The sequence below is a fragment of the Zootoca vivipara genome, chromosome 5 (genome assembly GCF_963506605.1).
Source record: "Zootoca vivipara chromosome 5, rZooViv1.1, whole genome shotgun sequence".
In the NCBI taxonomy this organism is placed as follows: domain Eukaryota; kingdom Metazoa; phylum Chordata; class Lepidosauria; order Squamata; family Lacertidae; genus Zootoca; species Zootoca vivipara.
Window position 1 is genome coordinate 55,349,653 of NC_083280.1, and position 12,167 is coordinate 55,361,819.

The following is a 12,167-nucleotide window of genomic DNA, read 5'->3' on the forward strand; positions in this document are numbered from 1 at the left end:
GACCAGTGAAGAACTGACAAGGGGGAATTTGGGGTGGGGGAGGGGGAGAATAATGAACCATTGAAGTATTACATACTTTAGCTTAAGGCTTTGTATGAGAGATCAAGGGCAGAAGAGGAAAGTCCTAAATATTGTTTGGGGAAGATGCTTATAAGGAAAGAACTTAAAGCTGGGAGTGGAACAGGGCAGCATGAAGCTACTACGGTAGGTGGCCAAAGGGAATTATTTGGTTGGTTTATTTATTATCACCATGTGGGGATGCCATTGGACATTTCAGCCATAAGGATTAAAATGTCTTAGGCTCTCTCCCTGCAGAAATATCATTTAAAAATAGTACTTGAGGAATAAATCAAGGTGTAAAGACCATCAAGGGGATACTTTACCAAATCCAGCAGCAGATTAGGAAACCTGGGAGTGAGTGAGTAAGTAAGCAAGATATCAATCAGGGGATAAAAGCATGATTAAGAAAAGTCATTGGAGATCTGCTCAGGACAACACATTACAAAAGGTAATAAGAGGAAAACTGCAAAGGAAAGGTTTTCTTTCTTTCTTTCTGTTGAATTTCCAGTTAAAATATGTATGCATGGATTGCTGCAAAAGTAGTATAAAAATGATAGAATTTTATAATGACCAATTCTAATACAAAACAAAATCTGGTTTTTAAAAGTTCATCTGCATCCCATGAGTAGATTTGTGTGTGTACTAGTAAACCATATACAGTACCTAAACAACATGTGACTACCTGGATAAATGCAAGGCACGATTTTGGCCTTGTAGTTCTTAACCAAGCAGGAATGTATATAATCCTACTTCTGCAAATAGATTGCCTTCCTCTAACCATGATGCCATTTTGCCTGATTAAAGGATGGCTCATTTTATGTGCAGTCTCTTGCTATATCAGCCTCCTTCTTTTTACCACTCTACAGCAAACTCCTTAAAACATACTAACAGTGATGAAAACCAAACTGAATAACTCATGAATACCAACTTGTTCAGGGTAGTTAAAATAAAAAAGGGGGTTGTGAAGAGCCCCAAAAGGATTTTCCCAAACTGGGTGAATCGGCAGTAAAATGGCAAATGCAATGCAATGTGAGCAAGTGTACTTTGATGCAAATTGAAACCAAAATGTATTAATTTCACATATGTGCTCATAGGGTGTGAATTAATGGTGCCTGACCAGCTACAAGCTTGATGAAGATGTTAGTGTGAGGCAGCTGTGGAAAGGGTAGATTCCATGCTAGGAATCATTAGGGGAAAGGATCATTATGAATATATAATTCTATGGTACAACCACACCCGGTGTATTGTATACAGTTATAGTTGACGGTTGTCTTACCTCAAAAAGAATATTGTGGAGCTCTAAAAGGTTCAGAAAATGGCAACCAAAATGATTCAAGTGGATAGAGCAACTCTATGAAGACATAACTTTTGGTGCTTTTTAGTGTAGAGAAGAGGTGAGAAAGCAGGAGTGTGAGAGAGGTGTGTTTAGTTATGTGTGGTGTGAATAAATTGGATGGGGAAATATTTTTCTCTGTCTCAATATACTAGAACTTGGGGTCATCAAATTCAATTGAATGTTGGACAACAAAAAGAACTTCACACAATGCATAGTTAAAGTCTGGTACAAGCCGACTATTGCTGAGGCTCCAATACTTTGGCCACCTCATGAGAAGAGAAGAATCCTTGGGAAAGACCCTGATGTTGGGAAAGATTGAGGGCACTAGGAGAAGGGGACAACAGAGGACAAGATGGTTGGACAGTGTTCTTGAAGCTACGAACATGAGTTTGACCAAACTGCGGGAGGCAGTGGAAGACAGGAGTGCCTGGCGTGCTATGGTCCATGGGGTCACAAAGAGTCAGACACAACTAAACGACTAAACAACAACAACAAGCAACAGCCATTTTGCATGGGTGCTACATTCTTGACCCCTGCACACATTGGCGGAGCACACACAAGCCTGCTCTGCCCTGTTATGTCCTGTTCTGCCCCTGTCCTGCCGCTGCCCTGCTCCCATCCCACCACCTTTTCTGGCCACTTCCAGGTTGCAGTGGTGTGTGTGTGTGTGTGTGTGTGTGCAGTTGCGCGCATGTTGAACACATGTAAAATGGTTGTTGCCTGCATTTGCTCCTACAACAGGCATTAATGGAAAACAAAATGGGAAGGCCTTAAAAGAGGATTAAACCAATTTATGGAGGACAAGGCTACCAACAGCTACCAGTCATGTTGGCTTTGTTCTATTTTCACTGGGAATTCAAGGGGGGGACTGTTGCACTTAAATTCTGCTTGTGGAAATTTAAGGCATCTGGTTGGCCTTTGTGAGAACACAGAGCTGGATTAGATAATCCTTTGGCCTGATCCAGCAGGCTCTTTTAAGGCTCTTTTTTCTGGAAGGCTGCTTTTAAAACTGTCACAAGACTACCATTCATGTGAATCAGGAATAAAATAGTTGTTAAATTGTTCTTTGTCTGGCCCTCCCTAAATACTCATTAATGGAATTTTCTTGTAAACTTCCCATGTTTAGAAATGCCATGCTTCTTTGCAGAAATTGTTGTTAATAAATATCAGATAGTTTGGTTTGAGGTTTGCTTGAGTAGTTTCCCATCTCCTTCTTGCCACCTGAATTGGCAAAGCCTTGAAATGTCCTTGACCTGCTTGCAACCCCTTTCTTTCTTTCTTTATTCATCATCCGATTTTCCATTCTTGGCTGTCTCTACTACCTTATCTTTCACAATACCTGTTTAAATATGTACTATTGTCTTTGCAGTGCTCAGTACTTGGCTCCAGATACATTATCTTCACACCTTACCTATTCATTCATTTTGATTATTTTTCAGCATTCAACAGTCTTGACTTTCTACTTGCTTGATCAAATACTCAGAGAATATGTGCAAAAATTCCAAGGCGATAATTAATGTGGTGCAAACAAATTTACAGAAACCATATACTATATAACTATAACTAAACTATATATGTAGTCCCCATGAATGTTCTGGCCTTAGAAAGGAGGCAATCATAAGGAGAAACATCTTCTTGTTGAATTACCCTGCTACAGAGGTTCCCAAGCCCTGGTCCATAGACCAGCAGTGTTCTGCAAACTTTGTTCATGTTATCTGTGGCATGTCTTCAGATATGTGGTTGAAGATGGGAGGTGGCATATCTACTGCATTAAGCATTTATATTTTATAGCCTTTAAATTGCTTTTTTATTTATTGTATTATCATTTGAATTCTATTGAGTGTGATATATAAAAAATAAAAGAAGCTATAAAAATGCAATTAACACTCATGCAGAATCTAGTACAGCACAGTACGGATGCTACAATAGGGAGAAAAAGACCTGCAGTAGTTTTGAAATGGTCTGGGGGGGGGGAAGGTTGGGACCACTGCCCTAGTCAGCGGCGGAGCAAGCCGATTGGGTGCCTGGGACGGCTCGTGTGCCCTGCCCTGCGCCCAGGGGCAGGGCCAGCTGCCTGTGGGGTGGGGTCAGCTGGGGCAGGATGCTCCGCAGGGCCTCCGAGGAGTGTGCCTGCCTCCTCCCACTCAAGCACCCTAGAGCCGAGGGGGAGGCGGCAGGTGGACCGTTTGGGGCAGCGCGGAGCCTGCGGGCGCCCAGGCCGCTGCGTCACTCTCAGGAGAGAGGCGTGGCTGCAGGCCCCATGGTGAGTGCCGCCCAGCATTTTGTCACCCCCTCAGTGGTGACACCTGGGGTGGACCACCCCCACCGCACCCTGTTCCCCTGCCCCTGGCCCTAGTAGTTTCTAATTTGGATTGGTTCAAGGAACAGGAAGTAACTTGGAATGTATCAGTATCAGTAATCTGGACTGTATCAGTAACCTCTGCATTCCTGCACTGTATATGAAAGCCCAATTCCCAACCCAGCATAAAATATAGAGGAAATCTGAAAAATATGTCAAGTTATTTTATTCATTTATTAGAATTGTATCCCACTCTTCCTTCCAAAGGAGCTCAGGGCATCAAACAACCAAGTAGCAGAACAACTAAAAATAGAATTATTAAAGACAACAACCAAGAACTTCTAAAAGCAATTACCATCATTTTAAAAGCAGCCACATTCTCTCACAGCTAATAACTGGTATGAATGACTTCAAGAAACAGAAGCCCAAAGCTCAAGTTCAGCACCCAGAAGTAGCTGTGTGTTTCTCTAGATCCTGGTCACATATGGGCACAAATATTTCTTGTGCAACAACACTCCCCTTAAGACAATTTTGCCTGCTGACATTCCCCCAATGAAGTGACAAGTAGGTGCACTTGATGATATCTAATTCACACTTATTTCCTTCTGGAAAATAGCCCCCCCTTTTTTAAAAAAAAAGAGAGGAAGAAAGAGAGTGACAAGCACTGGGCTTCATATTGAGGACTGTTTACACAACAAGTATAAAAAATTAAAGATAAGAGAAGTGGCATTGATATGCACTTGTATTGTTGGCATAGTTTAACAAACATTGTTTGGCATCGCGAAAGTCCTTCTAGAGAACTTCCTTTTCCTAGGAGCTGACGAAAAAGGGCAGATCAAATTTCAGACCCCCCCACACTATATATAATCAGGTGTCTTTATGCCGAAGGTTACTACTTCTAATTCTCCTGGACTCTTAACCCAAGATGGATCACATTGTGATCTTCCTTTGGGTGCTACTTTCAGCATCAGGTAATGTGCTCTCTCTCTGTGTGTGTGTGTGAAAGAGATATTTGCTTCACCTTCTTTTCTGTCTTGCATATATAATGTCGAACAGCAATTTCAAAAAATAAATGCTTAAATCAGAATTGAGAAATAGAGGACAAAGTCTTTAGCTGAGTGCTAGGGAAGGCTCCAAGTTCCAACCCTGGCATCTCCATGTAGGGTTGGGAAAGTCTCTTGATTGAAACACTTGAGAGATGCTGCCAATCAGTGTAGACAATACTGATGTAGATGGACCAATGAATTTGACTCAATATAAGGCAGCTTCCTATATTCCTGTGAAGAAATGAATGTTGACTGTTTTCATATCTGAACTGCTTAAACATTTTACTGCACACCGTATTTTTTCCGTCTATAAGACGCCCCCATGCATAAGACGCCCCCTATTTTGGGGGACTCCAATTTAAGAAAGTGGGGGGGGGAGAGATCTATCCATGTATAAGACGCTCCCAGATTTTGGACATTATTTTTTTGGGAGGGGGGGAATACGGTAGTCATAGGTATCAACTTTGCTGTAGAAAATTGGCTGTCATTTGCTTTGTTGCGAACTTGGTCTTCAGATTATGGTCTGTGCATCCATCTAGAGTTAGCCATGCTTATGCACACTTGCTGGGAAGTAAGTGTCATTGACTTGTTTCTCAGGAAACAGGAACAGACTGCAAAGCTTGTTGAGAGCAATGGGATAAGTTAGTCAAAACCAATTTATTCTACTGGTTTCAGTGGGGTGAACTTCGGCCGGATTGGTATGTTAGTGTTTGTTAGAAAATAAATTAAAAACCATTACTCTATTCAATTCGCAACCTTGCCTTTGTTTGGGGGGAAATTATTGAATGATTTATTACTTTGATTACATTTGGCATTAAATTCAGGGAAGTTAGATGCCAGAGAATAGTTATGATATGTAGACTAGGTAGATTGTTTAGGGAACTTTTTCTAACTCTCTCCACTGGAGGCTTGAAAGAAAAACGGTTTTCAAAGAGGTCATTTAGAAGCTAAGTCAACATTCTTTTGTTAGGAATCTTTCCAAACATATTGGGTGTTATTCAACTAAGTTTTACATATAGTGAACACACTGAAATTAATGAGTTAGGTCCATTAATTTTAAAAGATCTGCTCTGGGCAGAGGTGCCAGCTTCTCCAGACTAGGGGACCTGCTGTGACATCCCGACATCGTGCATATGATATCGTGCAACGTCCTGATGTCCCCCGTGCGGCACTGCACGACATCCTGATGTGTGACTTCAGGATGTCATGTGGGTCCCCTCAATTGTCCAGAGAAGCTGGCCTATCCCTTTCTAAAATAAGATGGGGGAGGAGGCTAAAGTGCCTTGGCCCCAGAAGCCGGCACCCTTTGCTCTAGGTAAACACCATCGAGAGTACAGCACCTCTGAGCATGAAATATGTGCTCCTACTTAAACTACCTATAGAACAAGGCAGTTCTTACCTCAATGTAAAATGGACTAGATGTATTTCAGAGCGTAGCAGCTTCTCCAGCATGTGCCCAGTTGAAGTTCATGTTTTTGACCCATCTGCACAGATGTGGTATGGGATCTCCTCCCCCCTATTGTCCCTAGAAGGTCCCAGCCATAAGCGCCAACTCCCTGGGGCCCTGGATGCCTGAGCACTCACAAAATTCCCCATGAAGGGGCTGGGCACCCACAAAATTTGGTGCCAAGGCCATGCACGCTACATGGCACCCACAGTCCATGGGCCAAGTGGGCACTCCTGGTCCCAGCAGATGTTGCCGCAGGTTTCCTGCATGCACAGATTCAGGGTCTCCCTAATCATGGGCAATAGGATGGAAGATTCACTTCTAAAACCAGTTTAGAAGAATTGTGGAAAGTTAGCCCCTTTCACAATCACTACAACTGATCACTATTCCCAATCCTAAGGGGGAAAGCCTCATATCTTATAGAGCCAAAATGGCACTCCAAAAATGAAAAAGGAGGCTATCATTAGGTTTAGGGGAAACCCAAGATTTGCAGTTGTATGGATTTTTTTTTTACAGAAGAAAAGTGGACCAAGCATTCCACATAGATAACGGTGTCCTCAGGGGCCAATAAATATTGGCTGTTGGGGGCAGGTACAGAAAGCCAAGGGGCAGAGGGGAGCAATTTGATTCAGTCCACATTTAAAGGTGAACCTACCTACCTTGCACTTTCTGAAACAATACACAGACTAAAACACAGCCATCCTTTGAGATCTTATTCTGTGGATAAGTAATGCGTACACAAATGCATAGGCTAGGATAAAGGGTGCCTAAACATGCATATGTAAGTGAAAATTAGAGATGAAATGCATTATACTGTATTAGGGAAAATAGCTTTGCAAAAAAAATGTGTACAAAGGGGCAAATATGCATTCCACATGTGTATATTAAGAGAAATTTGCACTAAAATGCTGATCAGTTTTATGAGGACTTTAGAAATTACAAAATGGATTAGAAATGTGAAAAACTGAAAGGATTAGAAACATGAGGAATGGGGAGAGACCAAGATGCACAGATTTGCTCATTCCTAGGTAGGGGGAACTGAATTAGAGTAGGGAATCTTGAACTGAGGCCACTGCGCACTCCAACATTTTTGTTGTAGGTCTCGCTTATTTAAAACTAATTTTTAAGTAGTTGTTCCACTCCAGCTGATTTGGACTATAAATTCCCTGGCTCAATAATGTTTTGTATAGTGACTAGCTGTGCTGAAATATATCCTGATGCGAGTTGCCACTATTGTTTTGTAGGCTCTCCTGGGCACCAGTCTTAAACAAGAACCACTGTGTGCCAGATCCTGCCACCCACACAGAGGGGGGAAGCCAGGAGGGAAGGTGTGGCTGGGGATGGGAAGAAAAGGTTGGCAAGGGTTGGTCAGTGCCAGAATTTGCTCTCTCTCCCTGCCAGAAATAGCGTAGGTTGTTGCGTGACCATGACGTCTGTGGTGTGTGATGGTGTACTCAAACTGGTTTAGGGAGGAGGAATTCAATGACTTGGAAATGCTTTTCTGTGTTTTCTTGTGTATCACCCATGTCATCACCCCCAACATGGGTTGCATCCAATTTTTAAAAACCTTCCATTTTTAAAAACGAACCAGCCACAACTTACACATTTTTTTCAATTAACTAATTGGAAATACACCACTTTTTAATATTAAGTGTCCAAGGTACTATGCTGTGTAACATTTTTGCTTGAATTGTATTTTGCATGAATCTGCCTTAAATAACTCTAGTTACTGAGTGTCGCTGTTACATTCAGATCCTGCTTGCAGGCTTCCCACGGGCAGAGCAGAATGCTGGACTAGCAGCTTCATCTAGCTGTTTCCGACTTCTGTAGTTATAGAGGTTGTCTTAACTGAATTTGCATGGAAGCAAATATCTATGTCAATGCAAAGAGATATTTTGTTTCCCATTTGAATATTTCCCATTATGGAGAATATCCACTCCATGCAGCTATTTGTGGCTGAGAAAGCATCAAGGGACTCTCCACCACCCCAGTTGGTTGCATTCCATAAGCATTACTTTTGAATTCTTGAAAACCCTTGAGAGCTTTCTCTGAGCATTCAGCCATAATTCTCAAGAGCAGTCAGTCTTCATCAACCTGGTGCCTCCCAGATGTCAGTACCCTATGACTCCCGTCCCAAACAACATGAATGGGGCTGATGGGAGTAGGCTTCCAAAAACATCCAAAGAGCACCAGGTTGGTGAAGGCTTCTCCAAAGGGTTCAATAATGGAGGCTTGAAGATCAGCCCACCACCATTCACAGTGGGAAGAGATGCAGAAATCTATTGGGTCTTAGCCTTTTCAAGAGCACTCTGCCCTCTCCTACCTGCTCCCTAACCTCAAGGTGAAGTATTTTTGTGTATATTGGGAAAAAGGGAAGAGGCAGCAGGCAGCACAGTACAACAATAGCACGGCTTCCAACAAAATATTAAAATACAGAAAATACAGAAATCCATCAAACATTAAAAGCTTCCCTAAACAGGGCTGCCTTGAGATGCCTTCTAAAGGTCTTTATTATTTATACCCCGCCCATCTGGCTGGGTTTCCCCAGCCACTCTGGTGGCTTCCAACAGATGTATTAAAATACAATAATCTATTAAACATTATTAAGTAAGTAAGTAAGAGCAGCCTTGCTGGCCAACAGAGGAGCTTTAGCCAGTACATACTGATTTCTTATTTTTATTGCCTCTGAGAAGTGTAACAGTACCAAACTTATCCTCAAGGAGAGCCTTGACATGAAATGGGTCAGAATTTCCAGGTTGTTCTGATAGTATTGGATTGATTAGATGCTGTCGAACCTGTTTATACAGACTACAGTTTATTAAAATATGTTCCATATATTCAACATCCTGGGAACATGGGCACAGCCTATCTCGATATGGGCATAGCTGTCAAGTTTTCCCTTTTCTCGCGAGGAAGCCTATTCAGCATAAGGGAATTTCCCTTTAAAAAGGGGAAAACTTGACAGGTATGGGTATGAGACACCAGCCAATATTCTCCTCAGCACTTCAGATGGGTAAACATTTAATCTCGCTTTAGAAAACCGACAGCAATAGTTAGATATTAGATAATTCTTAAGATAGAGAGATAACAAAAAAAAACAACCTGTTTACTGCTCATTTATCAAATGAAGGAGTAGCCCACTCCCAAGGCCATACATGCAGATTCCTAGCCAATATTTCAAAGCACACCACCAGTGGGTAGGGAGAGGAAGAAAGGAATTACATGCTGCCAGGCTACAAACACTGTAAAAATTAGTTTCATAGCAAGGCTCAATACACTCATTGTTCTTCCCCCTGGATATTATTTACACATCTCCCAACTATTGCAGAAATAGCCTTTCATTCCTAATCATTATTTTTCATTATACTTTCCCACAGTCATAGAGAAGCTTAGTTGTCTTTAATTACCTTTAAATGTATTTATATAAAACAATAAACTCTTCTGTTAACCTTAACCTTTTTTAAGCTCAGCAGTAGTAGCTTTAGTAAATTCAATCACTAAATATTTCTACTTTGGTGTTGATTAGCTTGTTTTCCTTTTAATGTGTTTTACTCCTGGCCTCTCTGCAGTTGGATGTTGATTGCTTTAATTGAACTAACTGGATACATTTGCTCCTGCCCATGATAGTAAGCCAAGCCTCATTTAGTTCAATGGGACATAAGGTCTTGAAAGCGCGCTTTCAGCTTCCAGTTGCCAAGCAAGTCTTTGTGTGTGGGTGTTAACAGGTTTGGCTATCCACCAACGACTTTCAGATGTGAGTTTGAGTAAGTATAAGGTTTAATAGGATGTTCTAACATGAGTTTATTAAGAGCTTTAAAAAGTGTTCAATATATGCTCTGAATTCTTTTTAATATCAAATGCATGTTTTTGTACATGTTTTAGATTGTCCCTGCAGAAGAAAACCCTTTTCTTCAAAACATGTTAGGCATTTACTACAGTAAATTTACTATAATAAATCTTTCGGGAGGCACTTTGAGATCCCGTTACTATTTTGCTTTTTATATCTGTTTTCACCAGCCTGACCCTTGTATCTGCCCTCTCTGCTATTGCAAAGTATTAGCTAGGAGATCTTAAGCTGATTTTATCCGGGATCATAATTGATATTCCTGGATCTGGGTTTTTTTCCCTTCCTTACAACAATCTTTATTTGCTGTACATATTTGCTCTGTTACACCTGCAGGGATTATCAAACAGAAGTCTCCGCTTGTCCTACCTAGAGATACTGGGAATTGAACCCGAGACCTGCGTGGAAAGCAGATGCTCTGGCACCAAGCTGTAGCTTAGTTGAGAAGGAATGGAGCTTGTGTTGGTGCTGACCTTTAAAGCCCTAAATGGCCTCAGCCCAGTATACCTGAAGGAGTGTCTCCACCCCCATCGTTCTCCCCGGACACTGAGGTCCAGCGCCGAGGGCCTTCTGGTGGTTCCCTCACTGCGAGAAGCAAAGCTACAGGGAACCAGGCAGAGGGCCTTCTCAGTAGTGGCACCCGCCCTGTGGAACACCCTCCCATCGGAGGTCAAGGAGATAAACAACTACCTGACATTTAGAAAATATCTGAAGGCAGCCCTGTCTAGAGAAGTTTTTAATGTGTGACATTTTAATGTATTTTAATCTTTGTTGGAAGCCACCCAGAGTGGCTGGAGAAACCCAGCTGGATGGGCGGGGTACAAATAAATGATGATGATGATGATGATGATGATGCTCTCATTGCCTTACATGAGGAGGGCCCCCTTAAGGGGTGCCGGGGTGTAGGTGTGGATCAGTCTACTTGAGATGATGATTGCGTTGCTATGCCACTGGGATGCTGGGAAACAGTGGTGTAGTAATGGGGCGGGGGCATGCCGGGGGGCAGGCTGGGCGGGGGGCAGCAGGCTGGATGGGGGTGACCACCTCCAACGGCCGCCGCCGCCGCTGCAAGCACCCCTCGCTGCCCATGTGGAGGCGAGGCTGGGGTGCGCTGAGGAAAGAGCTCCGGCGGCTTCCGAGCCTGGCTCCTCCACGCCATCTCCTCCCTGCTGGAGGAGCCACCCTCCACTGGCAGTGCAGCCCTCGCCCGCCTCCACAGTGGCCCTGAAGAAACCCAGGTGGCGGGCGAGCAGGACCAGCCCCTGCGGAGTCAGTGCAAACTGGCTGTGAGGAGAACCGCCTCGAGTGCGGTAAGGATGGGTGGAGGGAGGGCCAGAGGGAGAGGGGGAGGCCTGCAGGACGCCGCCCACCACCGCCTGCTGTGTTGCCGTGGTGTATCCCTCCTGTGCGCGCATGCGTCGTGACGCGTGCATCGTGGCGTGTGCGTTGTGCTTCGTGGCGCGTGGCGCATGCGCGCGATGGACACCCCGGTAGGGTGCCTTTGGGTTTGCCGCCCCGGGCGGCCAGCTATGCTGGTGCTGGGAAACAGTCATAGTCATGTTTGCACATAGTCGAGACCCGTGTTTATCCAAAGCCTGTGTGTTACTCTTTGACCTCTATGAAAGATACTCCCAACGACAGGTGCAAAAGATTTGCTGTGATGCAATTACTATCTTCTGCAAATTATGCCTTCTACAGAAGTTTCGCTGGGGTTCTATGGAAGCATTTTGAGATTATACTAGCACCACTTCAGAACAAAAGGATTGTGAAAAGGAGCTACTCTGTGTGCGGTTAAGTGGCAGTAATCGTAAATTCAATGCTATCAGATTTCCAGAAGCCAGTAAGGTTATAAAGACAATCAGAAGAATGATTCATTTTGTTTGAATTTTTAAAGTACTAACATTCAGTTCCTTAATATTCGTCAAACATTGTGAAATGCTGCTCTTAAAACAGATCTGAGTTTTGTTGAATAACGTCCCATTTAAAGTGTCTGAAAAGTAATTGTTCAAACTATGTTCTTTGACACACACACACACACACACACACACGTTTGCAGTTTATACAGTAACTTAAAAATTTGCCATAGTTCTGGCTGTGAGAGAAATCCTTTCCCAGCCCCAATAGGAGGGGAAGGG

General features: G+C 43.1%; 1 protein-coding gene across 4 annotated transcripts in view; it reads left to right on the forward strand.

Moving 5' to 3' along the window:
* The first annotated feature begins 4,514 nt into the window (after positions 1-4,514).
* LOC118096496 (deleted in malignant brain tumors 1 protein-like) overlaps positions 4,515-12,167 on the forward strand; it is a 36,069-nt gene continuing 28,416 nt past the window's right edge. For all 4 annotated transcript variants that reach the window (XM_060274805.1, XM_060274806.1, XM_060274807.1 and 1 more), the window contains exon 1: positions 4,515-4,666. In XM_060274805.1, the coding sequence (XP_060130788.1) occupies positions 4,621-4,666 (46 nt within the window). In that variant the 5' untranslated portion in view covers positions 4,515-4,620. The remainder of the gene's footprint in view (positions 4,667-12,167) is intronic.